At 42.7% G+C, this 21,915-nt stretch overlaps 1 protein-coding gene across 1 annotated transcript; it reads left to right on the forward strand.

Moving 5' to 3' along the window:
- The first annotated feature begins 5,465 nt into the window (after window positions 1-5,465).
- On the forward strand, window positions 5,466-20,551 carry tm6sf2b (transmembrane 6 superfamily member 2b). The gene is made up of 10 exons (XM_064933186.1): window positions 5,466-5,598; window positions 7,625-7,728; window positions 15,204-15,301; window positions 15,772-15,875; window positions 16,218-16,300; window positions 16,810-16,934; window positions 17,157-17,258; window positions 17,960-18,052; window positions 19,386-19,505; window positions 20,309-20,551. The coding sequence occupies exons 1-10, from the start codon at window positions 5,519-5,521 to the stop codon at window positions 20,549-20,551; spliced, it is 1,152 nt and encodes a 383-aa protein (XP_064789258.1). The 5' UTR covers window positions 5,466-5,518.
- The last annotated feature ends 1,364 nt before the right edge of the window (window positions 20,552-21,915 follow it).

A 21,915-nucleotide genomic window follows, 5' to 3' on the forward strand; every position in this document is an offset into this window, starting at 1 on the left:
CTGCTGGTTATATTGAGCAATTCGAAAATCATCTTCAAAAAACACCCTATTAGATTCGCGGTGATGTGGAGAGTAAGAAAATACCCTCCCTCTGGCTAGAAACTCTTTGCAGGTTTTGAAAATAACAGTTTCTTACTTTTAATCAAATCTAACTTTATAAGGCACATGCGCCGAATTCAACAGTGAAATGCTTACTTACGAGCCCCTAACCAACAATGCGTTAAAAAATATATAGATATATACATTAAAAAAATACAAATAAAAAAACGATAAGAATAAGAAATACAAGTAACAAGTAATTAAAGAGCAGCAGTAAAATAACAATAGCGAGTTAGTTGAGGTAATATGTACATGTGGGTAGAGTTATTTAAGTGACTGTACATTGATGATAACAAAAGAGAGTAGCAGCAGTGTAAAAGAAGGAAGGGGGGCAATGCAAATAGTCCGGGTAGCCATTTCAGTTCAGTGGTCTTATGGCTTGGGGGTAGAAGCTTTTTTGAAGCCTCTTGGACCAAGACTTGGCACTCCGGTACCGCTTGCCTTGCGGTAGCAGAGAGAACAGTCTATGACTAGGGTGGCTAGAGTCTTTGACAATTTTTAGGGCCTTCCTCTGACACCGCCTGGTATAGAGGTCCTGGATGGCAGGAAGCTTGGCCAATCGCACTACCCTCTATAGTGCCTTGCGGTCGGAGGCCGAGCAGTTGATATACCAGGCAGTGATACAACCAGTCAGGATGCACTTGATGGTGCAGCTGTAGAACCTTTTGAGGAGCTGAGGACCCATGCCAAATCGTTTCAGTCTCCTGAGAGGGAATAGGTTTTGTTGTGCCCTCTTCACGACGGTCTTGGTGTGCTTGAACCATGTTAGTTTGTTGGTGATGTGGACACCAAGGTAACTCATCTCCTTTGTCTTGATCACACTGAGGGAGAGGTTATTGTCCTTGCACCACACGGCCAGGTCTCTGACCTCCTCCCTATAGGCTGTCTCGTTGTGGTCGGTGATCAGGCCTACCACTGTTGTGTCATCGGCAAAATTAATGATGGTGTTGGAGTTGAGCCTGGCCGTGCAGTCATGAGTGAACAGGGAGTACAGGAGGGGACTGAGCATGCACCCCTGATGGGGTCCCTGTGTTGAGGATCAGTGTGGCAAATGTGTTGTCACATATCCTTACCACCTGGGGGCGGCCCTTCAGGAAGTCCAGGATCCTGTTGCAAAGGGAGGTGTTTAGTCCCAGGGTCCTTAGCTTATTGATGAGCTTTGAGGGCTCTATGGTGTTGAACGCTGAGCTGTAGTCAATGATAGTGTCGTCGTTCAGCCACCACTCCGTGAAGCATAAGATATTACAGTTTTGAATGTTATGTTGGTAGTTTAATCTTGTGCGTAGGTCATCTATTTTATTCTCCAAAGATTGCACATTTGCTAGCAGAATGGAAGGAAGTGGGGGTTTATTCGATCGCCTATGAATTCTCAGAAGGCAGCCCACCCTTTGGCCCCTTTTTCTCCACCTCCTCACCTGGGACTGTTCCAGAGAAAGCAGTATATCATTCTCGTCGGGCTCGTCAGACTAGTTAAAGGGAAAAAAAGATTCTGCCAGTCTGTGGTGAGTAATCACAGTCCTGATGTCCAAAAATTATTTTCGGTCATAAGAGATGCTAGCGGCAACATGATGTACAAAAATAAGAAAAGAAAAGAAGTTACAAAAAACGCAAATAAACAAACAAAAAAACAATCTGTTTTGGGGACACGTAAAGCATCTGCCTTCTTCTCCGGCAGCATTATTACATTTGTGGGAACAATGCTGTTGGAAAAGCATTCCAGGGGAAGTTGTTTGAGAGAATGCCATGAGTGTGTAAAGCTGTCATCAAGGCAAAGGCTAGCTACTCAAATATAATGTTTAAATATTTGTTTAACACCTTTTTGGTTACTATATGATTCATTTTGTGTTATTTCATAGTTTTGATGTCTTCACTATTTTTCAACAATGTAAAAAATGTAGAAAATAGTCAAAATAAAGAAAAACCCTTGAATGAGTAGGTGTGTCCAAACTTTTGTCGGGTTCTGTGTAAAACTACATCCATACTTCCATTATTTTTTTTTAACTGGTACCAGTTTACCTTCAGAGGCTGCAGTTAGCTAGTTTGTAGCTCAAACCATTCAGACGCTACATACGTTTTCGTAGATAGCTCTATTTTCACATATGTAGACACTGGTATGGTGCTGGAGATAATGAATATGAAGTTGGAAAGTGTTGGAATTGAGTACTAAGAAAAGTTCCAAACCTCCCTGCTAATAACAGATCATTTTCAGTTTTCCCCTCCCAGATCCCAGAGAGTCCTAGCAAAATTCTTGCTTATGAAATTGCTCTTTGCTAAGAAGCTATTCTTGTTTACTTTTGACCATTTTCATTGAAAATTATCAAAGTAAGGTACTTAATTGCTACCCAGAAATGATTTGTTATTGAGGTAAAAACAGCTGCATTGAACCTTTAATGCATCATGAATACGGAATTGGAAACTATAATTATCTCACAGTAATAATAACCATTGAGGTCATCTAATAAGCGTATTTCGGTGTGTATAGTCTCTTGATTGCTGTCATTTTGGCATCCATCCTTCCCTGCTGAGTTATTAAATGATGCAACCGTCCCTGAGGGGGTGCGTCACCTGAGTGGGTTGATTCACTGATGTGGTCATCCTGTCTGGGTTGGCGCCCCCCCTTGGGTTGTGCCGTGGCGGAGATCTTTGCGGGCTATACTCAGCTTTGTCTCAGGATGGTAAGTTGGTGGTTGAAGATATCCCTCCAGTGGTGTGGGGGCTGTGCTTTGGCATAGTGGGTGGGGTTATATCCTTCCTGTTTGGCCCTGTCCGGGGTGTCCTCGGGTGGGGCCACAGTGTCTCCTGACCCCTCCTGTCTCAGCCTTCAGTATTTATGCTGCAGTAGTTTATGTGTCGGGGGCTGGGGTCAGTTTGTTATATCTGGAGTACTTCTCCTGTCCAATTCGGTGTCCTGTGTGAATCTAAGTGTGCGTTCTCTAATTCTCTCCTTCTCTCTCTCGGAGGACCTGAGCCCTAGGACCATGCCCCAGGACTACCTGACATGATGACTCCTTGCTGTCCCCAGTCCACCTGGCCGTGCTGCTGCTCCAGTTTCAACTGAACCGCGGCCCTAGGACCATGTCCCAGGACTACTTGACATGATGACTCCTTGCTGTCCCCAGTCCACCTGGCCGTGCTGCTGCTCCAGTTTCAACTGTTCTGCCTTATTATTATTCGACCATGCTGGTCATTTATGAACATTTGAACATCTTGGCCATGTTCTGTTATAATCTCTACCCGGCACAGCCAGAAGAGGACTGGCCACCCCACATAGCCTGGTTCCTCTCTAGGTTTCTTCCTAGGTTTTGGCTTTTCTAGGGAGTTTTTCCTAGCCACCGTGCTTCTACACCTGCATTGCTTGCTGTTTGGGGTTTTAGGCTGGGTTTCTGTACAGCACTTTGAGATATCAGCTGATGTACGAAGGGCTATATAAATAAATTTGATTTGATTTGATTTGAAGAGGTTAAATTGTTTCCAGTAAACACAGCCACTGACTTCCTGGTACAACAGTCCCCTTTTCCAACAAACGGGGCATTATTCATTCGGACAAAAAGGGAAAGACAAGGTGGTGCTTTGCTTTGTCTGCACAGAAGTGTATCACCTCTTAGGTTTGTATTTGCCTCAGCAATTCTAATAATGTGGCCCTGGAGTGGGTCATAAAGGAAGTGCCAGTAAGTATTTTACAAACAAAACAAAATATCATCCCGAACTGATAACAACAGAATGGAACAGGGGCATCTTGTGAATCAAATTTGATCTGGCTCACTTCTGGGGATGGTGTTGGAATAGTGTTTTTAGAGATTAGCAATGCATGTTTCCATCTCAAGAGTGAATAGTTATTGAGTAGTTATAGAGACATTTTTCCACGTTCAATTACATTTCCTGAAGATCACAATCCAAATTTCATTGTTATGCTTTTGACTGCTCTCCCATAGAGAATGATAGAGGTCTCTACTATTGAGGGCTTCCACCATTTTAATGTAGTTAACTGGTTGGGACTTCCAATTTAATTGGCTGATCCCTCCTGATCCCTCCACAATTGTGATAAGAAAATGAAATACTTCAAAATGGAGATTGCCTCAATGGCACTGCCCATGTTGTCACAGATGCTAATATGGCAAATATACAAAGATGAGTCCTCTATCTATCTCTATGAGCTCTCCTCATTTGTACATTTATTGTATGTGTTTATTTGCCTCTTCTTCTTCACAGCTGCCAAAGTTCCCTTGCTGCTGTGATTTCCTTATTACCATATTGGATTAGCTTGTTATTTGTCGTGCACACACACTAACTGCCTTGCGTTATTTTAGCATTGCCCATAACCTTCTCTGAAAGTTCCAGCTTGATGTATATATACACTATAATTTTGAATTTGGCGCCCTCTGCTGTAAGAAAAGCAAAAGGACATACAATGCCCAGTTAGGTATGTTAGGCAAGCAATTGGCAGTGGCACAGTCAATCATTTATTTAACATATGCACATTCTTGTTACAAAAAACACATAATTTGGATGTGGTTTAATTATTTACTGCAGTGGGCTAAATCAGGATCACACAGAGTGTTTCTTGGTAGTCATAAACACATTTCCTTTGAAACAAAAGTATACACCTTCACACACATGGTTATGGTCTTAATAAAAAAAACTGTACTATGTCAGAAATAGAGTTGAAATGTATAACATTTTGAGTTTGGATCTCAACATGAAACGTTATATACACCGCAGAAGACTGAAATATAACAAAACAGTTTGACATAGAAACCTGCTTTTCTGAGTACATTTTTTTGGGGGGGGATTAATTATGAAAAATAGATGGCGATTTGGTCATTCGACTGCAGGAAAGGATTTTAATGTGTTCATCTCAAATGAGTTCACACTAAATAGAGAGTAGGCCTAATGTAGTAGACCTAGTACAATGTATAACCCATAAACCCACACATTTGCTTAACACACACGAATGTGACTTAACCACACATTGCTTAACACACATGAATGTGAGTTAAGAGGCACGTGAATTACCCCATCTAATGCGATTTATATAAATCTCTGACGAACCCGAATTGCATAACTTGCCCCAAAAGCTCCTAGTTCATTATTTCCCTGTAAATATGCTGTGTCTGCCCGAGGCCAACCATAATTTCAACAATCCACAGGCCAAAACAGTGGCCAGACGGTAAGAATTAATTGATAACATTTGTATTGAGATTTTGTCTATTTTGTGAAAACTTTTAAAAGTATTGCGTGGATATGTCTTTGGCAAATGGTTCAATTATTCATGTGATTTTTCTCAAGACACAGGTAGTTATTAGATCATAGCAGATAATTGGTCAAATGGCAGTTGTATTCCACTTTTGTTTTTCTTTACAGTGGTCGGTGATAGTGTTTCTCCAGGGACCCTTTGGCTGTTTCATCTGCAGTTGAAGAGATGGAGAGATTAGTTTTCTTGTTTTCTCTGACTGCCCTTGTTGTCCTTCACTGCATGAACACCACTCCAGAGTTCCAAGAGTAAGTCAATGACGTCATGTCCTATTGTCTACCTATAGAATTGGGTTCCTTTAAATGTGTTCATACAGTTATACAAATATTTTTTTGTCAGGCTGGTAGACTTCAATTAAGCAATAGCTTTAAACGAGATTTGAATCAAAGGTCAGTCTTGCCAAATGTGTTTTGGAACCTAAATAAAAACGTTATACTAAGTCAAATCATATTTTGCAAGTTGCAGTGTATGTGGAACTATGACAGAATATTTTGCCGTCTAGGCCAGTAGAGTCTTTAGATGATTGAGAAGTAATGCATTCGAATTTAGGCTACATATTCAAAGATCCAGTTGAGTGGTGCAAGTATGCTCAATACTCTTTGTTACCGCTTGAGGGCACTAGCAGCTCATATGAATAGGCCCCACTGACATTGTTGAGTTTTCTGCGTAGATTTTTGACCCATAAATCCTTGACAAATCTTTAGTCATGTGGAAACAAGTAATACACTAGCATGTGTAAAACCCATGTAATGATTACATTCATAAAGGGGAAGTCAAAAAAGGCTTGTGAAATCAGATAGAACATGTCTTTGACATCTGAAACAATGACTCTCTGGATGATAAAACATCTATTTTTCTATTTTCTACATTTTGTCAATCCCCAGTCAGACAATTGGGTTAAGATATGCTCTTTCCAGTGTTTAGTTAAGCAGGCTGCCACAGCAGGCCTAATTACATCAACGTTCCAGAAGGATAGGGGTGACTGTCTGCACCACTCCTCCCGAGCAATTCTTCCATTCCTCAGCGGACATTTCTCATTTCAAGCAGACTGCCATACTCCTCCGTAGCGGATATCCCTAGAACTCGTTCAATGTGGACTTTGGCAATCAATAGGCCTACATGCCGCGAGAGGAGTTTGATAAATTGCTGCTGACATGTGTTCTTCCACTTTGCAAACAAACAGTATTGTGTGCATAAATCTTCCAGCGCTGGTGCATTCAGATGCAGCCAGGAAGCTTCCCTTTGGCTTCACAGCATTTGTTTGGCTTCTGTGTACACATTGTACATTTGAGATGGAAGTCATTTTGTTTACATGGAGATGTCCCATAGCACATTCATCTTTTCTGAACACAGTACCTGTTAACTCTGACTGACAACCATGGTGATGAGTGGTGATCTCACATGCCCCACATCGTTTTGGCCTCCTACAGTTAAAGACCATGATTGATTGAGTCATTGTGGTGATGACCTCTGTTGTTGCTGGGAAACCATTGGAGATCTACATGAAACATGCTTCTTGTACTAGTGATCTGCCATCCCATGGCGTTATGGATCAGCAAGTCAAAGTAGCTCTGTTGAAACAAGACCCAGAGGCTGAAGCATCAAAGCAGGCTTTAGCAGTTGACCTCACAGCTTGGGTCAACACAACAGTTGAAATAGACCTGGTGATGTGGGCTACTAATGGATGGAGATCAAACCAGCAAGCCAGCCGTTTATCCTCACTGAATGCTGCAAACTTTGACACTATCAGTCCAATGCGGCCCCATGTAGCCATTGACATTAGCACATATTCTCTAATTCTCACAGGCAGCTAGCATCCTGCCGTTCTCCTATCTCCAAGGCTTTAGCGTGATTCGAACCCAAACAGAGTGTGCAGCAATTCCCCCGGTCTCCAGGCCCTCGCTAGAGCAGCAGCAGTCCCGTCTGCCTAGCCCACCTTCCCTCCGTGAGCCCCATATGTCTGTCTGTCTGTGTGTCTGTCTGTGTGTATCCTCTATCTATCATGTGGTCTCCCATCTCTGCATCATTTCTCCTGGTGCTCTGGGTGTTGGCATAATTATCGTTCCCTCTGTCTGCCCATTCATCACTGCTCACTAATTTAGCACTGCAGAGCAGACTCACCAACTAATTAGAAAAGAGAATGAGGCAGAACAGCGGAGGGAGATTGCTCTTTAAAAAGTATAGTGCAGGTAAGTTAAGACTTTGCACTATGAATTTGAAAAATATCATGATTTGTCCACTAGCTAACAGTGTGTTGTTATTTCTTACCTGCAGGCCTGTTGTGATACTGCAGATTGGTATTGCAGTGTTGGTGGTGGTGTGGTTCTTCTACTTCCTTATCACCCGACGCAACCCGCCCAAAGACACCCTTTTCTATGGTATGGTATTAATCATTCTTTCAAGATGATGATGATGGCAGATCAAAGGGAAATTAGCATGTTTTATTTGGGTGAAAACTAGTTTAACATTGATGATTTTATTTCCTTAACAAAGCACCAATACCTTTAAACAGATCCTCTCTGTGTTACATAGTTAAGAAAGAGCATGAATGACCACTACATACAGAAGGCCAACCCCAGTGAACAGACTTCCAGAACCTTCTTATCGTCATGAATTGTTTTCTTTGTTTCATTCATTTATACACAAAGCTGCTTATACTGATCAGGATCAGCGTAAAGCTGAAACCCAGACTGACAGACTTGTTGGGCTTGTTCTTACAACACCACAGTAGTAGGAGAGCTGGAAAGACTTGGAACATGAGCCAAAGGGCATGTGAAGTCACATGCCATGCACACACACAGTATATAGCTTACTACTTACCGAACTTACTGATTGTGGTTGACTGTCCCATGTGGGATGCAGGGCAGTAATGTTGACGCATCATTACCAACTAAGAAGACAAAAAAACAACACACACACACACACACACACACACACACACACACACACACACACACACACACACACACACACACACACACACACACACACACACACACACACACACACACACACACACACACACACACACACACACACACACACACACACACACACACACACACACACACACACACACACACACACACACACACACACAGGGAAGCCTAGTGGGCGGCAAGGTAGCCTAGTGGTTAGAGCTTTGGACTAGTAACCGGAAGGTTGCAAGTTCAAACCCCCGAGCTGACAAGGTACAAATCTGTTGTTCTGCCCCTGAACAGACAGTTAACCCACTGTTCCTAGGCCATCATTGAAAATAAGAATTTGTTCTTAACTGACTTGCCTAGTAAAATAAAATAAAATACATACATAGCAGAAAACACCAGTGACTCGGTCTCTATAAAAAAGTGGTCAGTTGAAGCAGATGCTAAACTACACGACTGTTTTGCTAGCACAGACTGGAATATGTTCCGGGATTCTTCCGATGGCATTGAGGAGTACACCACATCAGTCACTGGCTTTATCAATAAGTGCATTGAGGACATTGTCCCCTTAGTGACTGTACGTACATACCCCAACCAGAAGCCATGGATTACAGGCAACATTCGCACTGAGCTTAAGAGTAGAGCTGCCGCTTTCAAGGTGCGGGACTCTAACCCAGAAGCTTATAAGAAATCCTGCTATGCCCTCCCACAAACCATCAAACAGGCAAATCGTCAATACAGGACTAAGATCAAATCGTACTACACCGGCGCAGATGCTCGTCGGATGTGGCAGGGCTTGTAAGCTATTCCAGACTACAAAGGGAAGCACAGCCGAGAGCTGCCCAGTGACACGAGCCTACCAGACGAGCTAAATTACCTCTATGCTCGCTTCGAGGCAAGTCACACTGAAACATGCATGAGAGCACCAACTGTTCCGGATGACTGTGTGATTATGCTCTCTGCAGCCGATGTAAGTAAGACCTTTAAACATGTCAACATTCACAAGGCCGCTGGGCCCGACGGATTACCAGGACGTGTACTGCGAGAGCGCGCTGACCAACTGGCAAGGGCCTTCACTGACATTTTCAACCTCTCCCTGTCGGAGTCTGTAATACCAACATGTTTCAAGTAGACCACCATAGTCTCTGTACCCAATAACACTAAGGTAACCTGCCTAAATAACTACCGACCTGTAGCACTTACGTCTGTAGCCACAAAAGGCTGGTCATGGATCACATTAACACCATTATCCAAGAAACCCTAGACCAGCGGTCAAGAGTCAAGATCACTTTCTGAGTCAAAATGTATGTATTTTGTTTTATTAACATGACTTAAAAAATGTCATGCAACATTAACCAATTAAAAACAGTACTGTAGCAATGAAGTTTGTGTAGTAAGCTATAGGCCCAATACATTATCACCGCATACTGGCTTTGAGTGAATTTACCTGCATTGTTGTTCAGACCATTTAAAAAAATATATATTTCAAAATTTGAGGTATATTATATTTGTATTTATCATGGTTCCCCATTAACTGCTGCCAAAGCAGCAGCTACTCTTCCTGTAGTCTGGCAAAATTAAGGCAGTTTATACAATTTTAAAACATTACAATATATTCACAGATTTCACAACACACTGTATGATCACAGTTGAGTGAGAATACATTTAAATCATTAGCTATTTATTTTACTTGGCTGATGGTGCCTGCATCTGATCACAGAGGGAGAGAAGCAGACTGAGGGTCCGTCTCTCAACATTCCTCCACTGACACTGACCAAAAAGGGACACCATCTTCCAGCAAAACTCGAGTCGCACCGCATTATGTCTGCCTCGTACACAAATTCATGTTAGTCTTATGAACAGAGAATGTGAAATATTCCTTGATATTAAAAATGACCCAAGCCGCTAATAATAACAACGCAAGCCTATAGATACATTTTCCTACATTTTCCTATACATTTTCCTACCCATTCATTACTGCTGAGCAATCTGATTGGCCAGCAGTAGCATAGTGCACTTGATTTCCTCTCCAGGCCCACCGGGAAGGCAGAGTTTGTACCTTCAGACACATGAAATGGCAACAGTTTGCCTGGGCAGCTGAATTGGCTGCACCTACCACCAACAGCCCAAAACCCATTCCCCCTCAGGAGACTGAAAAGATTTGGCATGGGTCCTGAGATCCTCAAAATATTTTTACAGCTGCACCATTGAGAGCATTCTGACGGGTTGCATCACTGCCTGGTACGGCAACTGCTCGCCTCCGACCGCAAGGCACTACAGAGGGTAGTGCGTACGGTCCAGTACATCACTGGGCCAAGCTTCCTGCCATCTAGGACCTCTATACCAGGCGGTGTCAGAGGAAGGCCCTAAAAATCATCAAAGATTCCAGCCACTCTAGTCATAGACTGTTTTCTTTGCTACCGCACGGCAAGAGGTACTGGAGCGCCATGTCTAGGTCCAAGAGGCTTCTAAACAGCTTCTACTATTTGCACTGCTGCAACTCTCTGTTATCATCTATGCATAGCCACTTTGACAACCCTACCTGCATGTACACAATTGTCTCAATACCTCGACACCGCACATTGACACATTGACTCTGTACCGGTACCCCCTGTATATAGCCCCGCTATTGTTATTTACACCTGCTCTTTAATTGTTTGTTTTTCTTATCTCTTACTTTTTTTACTTTTTAATTTTTGGGGGATTTTCTTAAATCGTTAGTTAAGGGCTTGCAAGTAAGCATTTCACTGTAGGTTCTACACTTGTTGTATTCGGCGCATGTGACAAATCAAATTTGATTTGACTTGCGATTGATACATTGGCTTCCAGGCTGGCATTATAAGGGATGTCATGTCAGTCACCTATATCCTGCAATAGGTTAATTCCTAACCACCTGTTACCAGAGGGCACCCTGCTGGCCACGTTTGATGTGGAGAGCTTGTACCTTAACATCCCACACACTGGAGGTTTGCAGGCGCTACAACACTTCCTTCAGCAGAGAGACTCTACCCTTGCTCCATCCAATGATAGCATCTTACAACTTACTGAACTGGTATAATCCCATAACTACTTCGTCTTTGAGTCAGACTTTTTCCTTCAAATTCGGGGGGTGTTGCCACGGACTCCCCCTTCCCCCCCCCCCCAACTATGCAAACCTGTATGTGGGACAATTTGAGGAAGCACTCCTTTACAAAACAGAGACACACCCCTTACTTTCTAAAATCCTCCTATGGAAGACATACATAGATGATGTCTTTGTGCTCTGGGAAGGAAGTCATTTGGAACTAAATGAATTCCAAACTCTGCTAAACGAGAGCTCTGAATACCTCAAATTCACCATGCAGACTGATGAGAGAAGAATAAACTACCTGGACTTATGGATCATCAAAGAGAATGATGCATTACACACAGACTTATACACAAAGCCGCCCACAGATCGCAATACCTTGCTATGTGTGGATAGTATGCATCCCCTTCCCCACAAGAATGGTCTGTCATATAGCCAGCTAAGCAGGGTTAAACGAATCTGTGGCCACCAGACAGATTTTGACAGCAAAGAATGACAGATCAATTCAAAATGAGAGGCTACAAGGACAAATCTCTTGATGCTGCAATGATGAAAATATCTCAAAAACCAAGAGAGGAATTACTAAAAACTCAACCAATGAAGAAAAAAACCGCAACCATCTTTTGCACTAAGTACACCAAGGGTTCGGAGAGAAAATGAAAGCAATCCTGAAAAAGCACTGGCATATTCTGCAGTCAGACCAAAAAATTGCACACCTCTTCAAGGAAACCCCACTGGTGGTCTATAAGTGTGGTCGCAAAGCTTGGTGAGATCTGACCTGCCCCCTGAGCCCACTCAGACACTCTAGACACCCATTCCAAATGAGAACTACAAATGTGGCTCATGTGCACAGTGCAATAGCACTATAAAACATCCTTCTTCAGACACCCACATACAGATTGAAAAATCCCTGTTAGGGGTATCATCTCATGCAAGACCAAGGGAGTAATCTATCTCACCACCTGTTCATGTGGAAAAGCCTACGTAGGACAAACGAAAGACAATTAAAACAAAGCATAGCTGAACACCGCAGCTCAATCAGGTGTAAGAACATTGACTATCCAGTAGCAGCTCACTTTGTTGAAGCAAACCATCCCATCTCCTCCCTCAAATACACAGGCATTGAGCATGTTGCTCTACCAAGGAGAGGAGGTAACATTGAGATCCTGCTACTACAAAGGGAGGCTTACTGAATATCCTTCTAAGAACGTTGACCCCGAGTGGTCTGAATATTGACTTTGATCTCAGGCCCTTCTTATGAACAATTCTTTGTTTTATGAAAGTCTTAGAAATGGCTATATTCTTTCTACAGCTTATTAGTGTACACCTAATATGTTCCCCTTGTTGATGATACTTACTATGCATTATGGTTGAACCAAAAGATTACATGTAACAAATATGAAATGAAATACAAAACAATTAAATGTGTGAAATTTAATTAAACGATAATATATGTTGATGCTAATATTATGTACAATATTAAATTATGTTTCCATATGATAACAATAGCCTAATATATTTAATATATATATATTTTTTTACATTTAAACAAATTCATTCTAATTAACTTAATCATCATGACTCACACCTCACTATCGTCATTGGTTGCACTAATTGCACTGTTTGTCTACGTAATCTGGTTCAAGTCTTCATGACATTACCCTGCAGAAGGCACAGTGATACCGAAACATTGGTAAATACCCAATAAATGACTGGGAGACAATATATATGGAGTCTGCGACTCTCTTTATTCTTGATAGTTAATAGTCCCCTATATCCTGCCATAGGCTTACACACAGGTGGTTAGGAATGAGCCTATCTCCCAGATGCCCTGTGGCCATGCCATGACGTTGCGCCTCATCAGGTGATTCTGAGGAAGGAGAAACAGCCCAGAGCTGAGAATGGTTTCCTGCTGTGATAGAGAAGGATAATCCTCCTATCTTACCTGTTAGACGGCTTAGATAAACCAGACCCTCCAGAGGATTAGAAGGCCACAGGTACCTGGAGAGAGACAGAGTGTGTGTCTCTATCGGTGTGTCTATCAGGAGACAGCAGCAGCATCGTCAGGGAGATAGTGAGGGATGCAGGACGGCTGTCTGAGCCGTTACACACAGGTGCCGTTACAAGGACATTTGATGAGGTACGGGACAGCCAAGCCTTGTATTAAAGCTAATACATGGATTGGGCATCCTATTCCATTTCAAGGAAACATGAGTTCACAGAACTCTATACACACTGGGTATCAAACATTTACCACCATTGGATTTCTTCAACAACAAACAAAAAAATCTTCGATTTTGTAATGTCAAGATTAATGAAAGATAAAACCCTAATATACTTTGATTAGATAAGTATTAATCTCCCTGAGTCAATACATGTTAGAATCACCTTTGGCAGCGATTACAGCTGTGAGTCTTTCTGGGTAAGTCTCTAAGTGTGGTATTTGTCCATTATTCCTTTCAAAATTGTTCAAGCTCTGTTGAGGTGTTGTTAACCATAGCTAAACCGCAATTATCAAGTCTTGCCATTTTCAAGCAGATTTAAGTCAAAACTGTAACTTGGCCACTCAGGAACACTTACTGTCTTCTTGGTAAGCAACTCCCATGTAGATTTGGCATTGCGTTGAAGGTTATTGTCCTGCTGAAAGATGAATTCCTCTCCCAGTGTCTGGTGTAAAGCCGAGTGAAGCAGGGTTTCCTTTAGGATTTTGCCTGTGCTTAGCTCGATCCTGTTTCTTTTTATCCTGGAAAAGCTCACGAGTCTTTCCCGATGTCAAGCATACCTTGAGGACATGAATGGGTTTGTTTTTTGTGACCGTGGTTTTCATATTTTTTGGTGTGTGCATTTTCTGTCATTTCTGTAAATCAGGGCTTGTTTGGAAAAGAGACATTGGTGTCAGTATGACTTCCTGATGAAATAAAGGTTAAATAAAATACTCATACCATGATGCAGCCACCAACATGCTTTGTCATTTCAACGTCTATTTTTGGTCTACGTTTGGTTGTCATATAACGTGAATTCAATGTGAAATCAACCAAAAAAATGGTAGTACTACTGGCTGACTGGGCAGTTCCTAAAGAGTGTGGATATTGAGGTGGAGAACCAATATGTCTATTGGCTTCACATTACCAACCACTTGAACTGGGCTTCTGTCCTTCCCTATCTCCAGTCCTCTTGATCCCCTGCCGCTCATTATGTGTTTCCCAGACCCATATGGGGTTCCAGCCAGGCTCTGACTTGGAGAGATGAGAAGTGCCCTCTCAGCGGCGCTCTGCTCTTAACCCGAGGAAAACTCAACCCACAGCTCCCAATATAAATCTCCCCTCACCCAGCCTACAGCTATAGCAGTATCACCCTCTATAGCCCAGGAAATCAATAACTGGTTGGTTGGAGGGAAATATTTTAAACACAGAAAAATCCAGTCTTGTTCAATGCATCTTTATAGGCAGTAATAGGGTTCTGACAGTTTTATTAAGAGTTTCAAAGAGGCAGACAAAGCAGATTGGGTAATAAAGATCGGAGGAAAGAGATTTCTCTTTATCATATCACTCTAGCTGCTACAGGTTTCTACTGAGCTGAATTCTGCAACGAATTGAATGAGGGCCTTTCTTACAGAGCTGAAAAACGCTCCAAAATACAATCGGTGTATGCTAATCGCTAATCGCTAATCGCACCAAAGAGAGTTGAACAGAACAACAGCCACACATTAATCCAAGTCATTTTCTGTTGTGTAATTGAGGCACTTACGTGAAATAACCCCTGTGACGTGTATTCTATAGTACTGTATTGCCTCCTGCTTATTATTGTCCACTTTCACAATATCCGTCTGCCACAGTACTGAATGTTTGCATTGTCTTTACAGTGTTTGCTGAGTTTTCCTTCACTTGTGTCATTGACCTTGTGAGTGCTATGGAACATGATGGTTTTATTTCCGGGTTTATGGAATTCTACCAGAAAACGGTTAGTCTCTAGATTCTCCATCTCATGACTTAACATCATGCTAGGTCAAATGGAACACTAGTCACTTTAAAAATGCCACAATAAGAATGTTTACATATCTCACATTACTTATCTCACATGTATATACTGTATACTGTATACTACACTATCTATTCTATACTATCTGTTGCATCTTAGCTGCTCTGTCACTGCTCATCCATATATTTTATATTTATATATTCTTATCCCATTCTTTTACTAGATTGTGTTTATTAGGTTTTGTTTTGGAATTGTTAGATATTGCCTGTTAGATACTGCTGCACTGTCAAATCTAGAAGCACAAAACATTTCGCTACACTCGCAATAGCATCTGCTAACCATGTGTATGTGACCAATAACATTTGATTGGCTAATAATATATATTTTTTAACTTTAGAATCTGTCTGTTGTTTCAACTGTTTTAGGTTAACGGTTGTATTTGTGTGTTGCAGGGTGAGCCCTATCTGGGTACAGCCTATGCCATCATGATGTGCTACTGGGATGGAATAGTGCATTTCATCATGTACCTCATGATGATACAGCGCTTATGGAACAGGTGTGTGTTGTTCGCTGTGTCAACTTGGTCTTGTAATGTTGATCTACACACCACACATACACTAGGATTCTGAAACACTCCATTCATACCTGGTCCAATAACTGGACCAAGGAAGCAAGAATTGTATTGTATTGTACCTTATAGTCCCCTTCACCAGGAGAGCCGAGACTTCATACCTCAGAATCGGCCCCAAGCAAGATCCTAGTGTGACCACATTTACGTCCACACATCTTCTCATCGTTTCACTGCTGGATCATTCATTTGAAGCTTTGTAAGACACGGTGCCACTTTTTTTCAGTGATGGGAGCAACATCTATTGACCATTTTCTTTCCGTCTCTCAGCAAGTCTTACCGCACCCTGGGTCTCTTCTGGGCTGGATCGTTGTTTGCCAACATGAGTGTCTTTGTGACAGGAATTGTTGTAGGTGAGTCTCTCCTTCCCCCCCCCCTGTAACCCACAATGGCAGAGTTAATCAACGGTACATCTGTAGAGCATTGTAGAATCAGTGTCATAGTGTAGGTTGCCAGCGTAGCACGTGCTTCCCTTTAGAATTTACAGAACAAAGCTAAACTAGGCTCAAAGCATCTGTTCTTTGAGTTTCAAACAGCATAGGGAGGTATTAGAGGATCAAACTAAACTGTGGCTGTGTTCACATCATTTTGTATTTTTGTTTTAGTTTTAGTGTATTCGTTCAATGATGCCCTAATGAGGATTGTTTTAGAATATCATTGGAGTTAATGACAAGGTGTGTATAAATAGAAAAGAGGCTGAATGTTATGGTAATGTGGTCTCACCTATCTTTCATGTACACCTCATGGAAATGTGTCAACTTTAACACGGTTAAAAGTAGACTGCTCTACTCTACTTCAGATGTACCCAGTTCCTCCTCATAGTTCTAGGGGATGAAATGCTCTCTTTTTCCCTCTCTGGCAGGTAAATTTGGATCAGATATCCGTCCCGCCTTCTGGCTCAACATGCCCTTCTTAATGCTTCCAATATGGGGTGCGATCAAGCTGTTCAACCAGCCCAAGAATGGGCCAACCCTCGGTGGATACAGGGTATGATGCAGCAGGGCACAGCTGATTGGCCTGGTGGAATGCGTAGGGCCAGGAGTTTTCCCTGACCGTGTGACTTGACCAGACAAACTAGGACACAAAATAGAGCCTTAGTTATGATATATTACAACACTATCCTTGCTGAAGTGTGTATTTATTACTATGTTATAATGCATCTGAACTGTCTAAAGAAGCTTCTCCTCCCCTGGTGTTGGTGTCTTCTAGGCCCACTATGATCAGAGTTTTAATCTCATCTGGCGCCCTACAGACCTTCTCCTGGTGCTGCTGCTACTGGGGGCCATGGCCTTCACTCTCTTCAGGGGCTTGGTGAGCCAGCAGGGCCTGAATACACACTTAGAAATAAACACTCAAAAATATTGAAAATAAAATAAAAATACCTTATTATATTAGGATTGGTCCAGCCCACCAATGTTAGCACAGCCAAAAGTCAATGCATATTGAGTTGATTCCCTCATGCTAGCTGTCTTTGTACAGCAGTCAAGGATTTGTTTATGATGCATAGATTATGTGCAACACCTGCTGGGCTGAATCAATCATGTGATATGGGTGGTCTCATCTGACACTTCCCTGGCAAATAGAACATTCAAGATGGTCTGATTTGTGGAAATATGCACATACTTATTTAACTTGCATAGTTTTTTACTGCGATTTTCATCCAGTACCTCCGTGATGCGCTGTACCTAAGAACTTCCCTTAGCCGTGGTATATTGGCCATATACCACACCTCCTTGTGCCTTATTGCTTAAATAAACCATGTCTGGTCCATGGGGAATGGGAATGTGAAAGGGAACAAGTCGGTACTTGATGAAAATCATAGTAAAAATACATGTTTTGTATTACCCGGGGTATACGGTCTGATATAACACGGCTGTCAGCCAATCAGCATTCAGGGCTCGAACCACCCAGTTTATAAATTACAATAACTGATCCTACAGACAAGTAGTTTATACAGTGCTCCTGTCAAGAAGATGATCATGTTGTAACCTTCCTCCTATGTGTGCATTCAGGTAGCTCTTGACTCCCCTCTAGAGGCCTGTACCATCTACCTCCGCCAATACGAGCCCTATCTGAAGGACCCGGTGGGCTACCCCAAGGTTATGGTGGGTACTTTAAGAGACAGAGCATGCCTCTCTGCAGTGCCAGTGGCATTCCTTAATAGTATCTTGTTTTAAATAACAACTCCATTCAGAAATAACAACTCTATTCAGAAATCACTTGGAGCTGCCTTGAAGCCTGCCCTATATCTCTCCTCTCTTGCTGTGTATCTCACAGAAGAGATCACAGAGCCATTTTTCATCATTATGCCACAATGAGAGGGGTGAGAGGCCAGGCTGGTTCATTCTCTCTCATTTGGTCCGGTCTCAACGCCTGGGCTTTCTCCGTCTGCTGGGGGATGTTTATTTGGTTTTGTTAGGGTTCTTAGCCGAGTCAATAGGTTATCCAAAGACCTTGTTGTGACTCCAGTCCAGGCACAATGGCGAAGCATCGATCAGGCAGGGAACTGCATGCTGAGAACTTGATAAGATAATCCTCCTTCCCCTGAGTCCCCACCATCAGCAACACACCGGGTGGGAGGTGTGTGTGTGTGCGTGTGTGTGTGTGTGTGTGTGTGTGTGTGTGTGTGTGTGTGTGTGTGTGTGTGTGTGTGTGTGTGTGTGTGTGTGTGTGTGTGTGTGTGTGTGTGTGTGTGTGTGTGTGTGTGTGTGTGTGTGTGCGAGTGTGTGTGTGTGTGCGCATGTGCTTACTTGTTGGTGTGCTCAAGCTAGCATGTGTGTTTAAATCCCTGTGTGTGTCAAAGCATGTGTGTGTCAATACGGGTGTGTTTGTTGTGTGTGTGGAGTTGGGGTGTTGCGCTAATCTTACACTGACCCTTTTAATCATTGATGGTGATAAACCATGGCATACAGATGACCGGGACGAGGAAAACAAAGGCACTCCTCCAAGGACTGAAGGGCAACGTGTGATTGGTTCTCAGCCTCTGGGCTCAATTCATTAGGATTCATCAGCACCACAGCTCCAGAACAAAAGCCACTGTTCAAAGGCATAATTTGATGCCATTACTTTAACAGCTACCTGACTTTCATGCTCCAAATATTCTGCAAGTGCTTGTGAGTGTCGATGTAATAACCTCTGTATCTGGACAATACAATTTGGACCTGAGTGTGCGGTGTGAAAGCACTTCAAATGTGTGTGTTTGTGTACGTGCATGTGTGAGAGTGTGTTGTCTATGCAGCCAGCACGCAGCAGCGTTCTCTGTATTCTGTGCGAGTACTAGGACTGCTGTAATGTGTTAGCGCCCTAGAGAGGATGAAGATGTACTGTATTAATTGACCATTGGAGTGTCAGCGTTGTGTGTTTAGGGCGGGTCGGCTGAAGCCACCACTGTGATGTAATCCTTTGATGTTATACCTGTTGTACATCTACATTTTTTAGATGTTGCACTTCCTGTTCTACATGCTGCCTATGCTGGGTGCCTTCATCTACGGACTCGTAGTGCCTGGCTGCACCTGGATGCCCGACTGGACTGTATTTGTTGCTGGAGGCGTCGCCCAGGTAGCTATGGGAGGGATATATTTCTGTTATTATTTGTTAATAGCATAGACTACAGCTCCCAGAATGTAATGTGCTCTATGTACAGAGCTTCTACATATTGCTATTACTAGTCATACTAGTGATAACTTGAACAGATGAAGAGTTTGAATCACTTTGCAGTGACTGGGGTCCTGAAAGTTCCAAATGTAAACATTACGCTTGGAGTTAGTGACAGTATAGCTCCCAGTACTACTTCTCATTGAAATATTTGATTATAGCCAACCTTAATAAGACCTCTTCATGGAGTCCGTGTTCACAATAATAACCAATCAGCTCCATCCTGCAGAGGCCTGCTTCCTGTAATCAAGTTCCTTCCCATACGGGACTAATGGAGGCAAACATCAAACAAGAGACAGTGATCAAAGGCCAGTCCTGTATAGACTTGTCTGCAGCCCCTAGTATCCCTCCCAACACAGGGGAAGGCCTGCCTCAGAGATTCAGCTATTCTAATCAAAATAATCCTGTGAAACGGAGCTTGGCTGCATCTTCTGCTCAGAGCAATGCACCAGAGTCTTCTCTCTGAGGTCGGCTGGTATACTGCACATCGCTGGCTGTAGAGACTAATGACTGTTGCAGAGGCTCAAAGTGAAGCAACATATTAGGTTTAAAACTAATCAGTCAAGGCCTTTGTGGGGGGAAGAACAACTACCGGTAACCCTAAAAACGTGAAAATCTAATTACTGGTCAGCTGTGAATATACTATACAAGTTGCCCTCCTTGGAATAACCCTAAACTTGACCTACTCCTTCCTCTCTCCTCCACAGTGTCAGTGGGCCCACATTGGGGCATCCCTCCACCCACGTACAGTGGCCCCATTCCGGATCCCAGACGAGGCTTTCCTGGCTGTCCTGGCAGCCAACCTGCTGTACGCTGTGATCCCCTCACTCATCGCCATGCGCTGCACCAGTAACACCAACTTCTTCTTGACCGTCACTAAACTTCCTGGGATGGAGGGGATGCCCTGGGTTCCTGATGCTGACACCCTAGTCGAGAAGAAACACAATTAAAGTTTACATACTAATAAAGTTACCAATAAAGATATGCAAATAAGTGTACAGAATTGACTTCTAATCTATGAATTTGTTTCTGTATTAGTTTCTGTAACAAGTCCCATAGGGATGCAGAGGAGCAAGTAAGTGTATCACACAAGACATCATGTTCTCTTAGACCGGGACCCTCCATTGAACTACACTGCAGAGTCAGAGTGAGACACAGACTCCACTTTCCCCACAGCCTTTAGTTCAGGGCTCTCCAACACTCTTCCTGGAGAGCTTCGATCCTAATCAAGCACATCAATTAGCTGGTTGATAAGCCGAATCAGGTTATTTTACAACTGGGGTTGGAGCAAAAACCTACAGGAGGGTAATTGTCCATGAACAGGGTTGATGAGCCCTGCTTTAGTTTATACAAACACGGAGGTGTTGACAACCAAATCATTTCTTCCCCTTTTCATTAGAAACGAATGCGGCAGCCAGGTAGAAAATCCCTCCAAAATAACTCACTCCATTCAAGACATCTTTAGATGCATTTAATTTCAGTCGGACAAGATCAAATTCAAGCACCAGGGAGTGAGAAAGAAGGGGAGGGCTTTCCCAAACATTAATGTAATTATATTTACATCCTGTATGCATTCATAGTGGATGATAACATGAAACCATATAGAAAATGCCATGTTCTCTCAAAACACAAACTCCTTTTTTGAGAGCATAATAAAAAATAATGGATACCTTCTCTGTTACATTAGATGGATGTTCCCTTGCTACAGAGAGGGTGTGCAGCATTAATATTCAACACTGTGAGAATGTGTTATAAGAAAAGGTCTGGAAACACACTCTTCACCACTGTCTCTTCAGTAACTAAGTGGCCTCTTATGTGAGTGACGCACACACACACCCACAGGATAATCAAATTAATTCTCCCTCAGCAGCTTTTACATGCTGATGTATGGCAATGAAAAACAAACGGCCTGCTTGCACTCTGTGACAGACCTAAATCAAATCCGGCCCCTATCACAACAGCTCCATCTATTCAGAGGAGCTACTGGGAATATGTGCAGATGTCTGCTCAGCTCTGCAGCCTGAGACCCCAGGAGACTTGCGGTCTGCCTTTACCTTGATGGTTGAGAGAGAGAGAGAGAGAGAGAGAGAGAGAGAGAGAGAGAGAGAGAGAGAGAGAGAGAGAGAGAGAGACAGACTGAACACTGCAACATAGCAATTCACACTTTGCTGGGTCTGTATCAATATTAGTAGGTATGAAGAGGACAGAGGCCATGCTGGTCAGATTATTTAAACTGGACTCTATATTGTCTCCAACAGACACCTGCCAGAAGTAAAATGTTACATGACAATCAAAAGCAATTCCTATAATGTAA

The sequence above is a fragment of the Oncorhynchus masou genome, chromosome 24 (genome assembly GCF_036934945.1).
Source record: "Oncorhynchus masou masou isolate Uvic2021 chromosome 24, UVic_Omas_1.1, whole genome shotgun sequence".
Lineage (NCBI taxonomy): Eukaryota > Metazoa > Chordata > Actinopteri > Salmoniformes > Salmonidae > Oncorhynchus > Oncorhynchus masou.

Coding starts and splice junctions, on each gene's coding strand:
- tm6sf2b (XM_064933186.1), top strand. CDS start 5,519: ATGGAGAGATTAGTTTTCTTGTTTTCTCTGACTGCCCTTGTTGTCCTT. Junction 15,876..16,217: donor ATACAGCGCTTATGGAACAG/GTGTGTGTTGTT, acceptor TCCGTCTCTCAG/CAAGTCTTACCGCACCCTGG. Junction 16,935..17,156: donor CAACCCTCGGTGGATACAGG/GTATGATGCAGC, acceptor GGTGTCTTCTAG/GCCCACTATGATCAGAGTTT.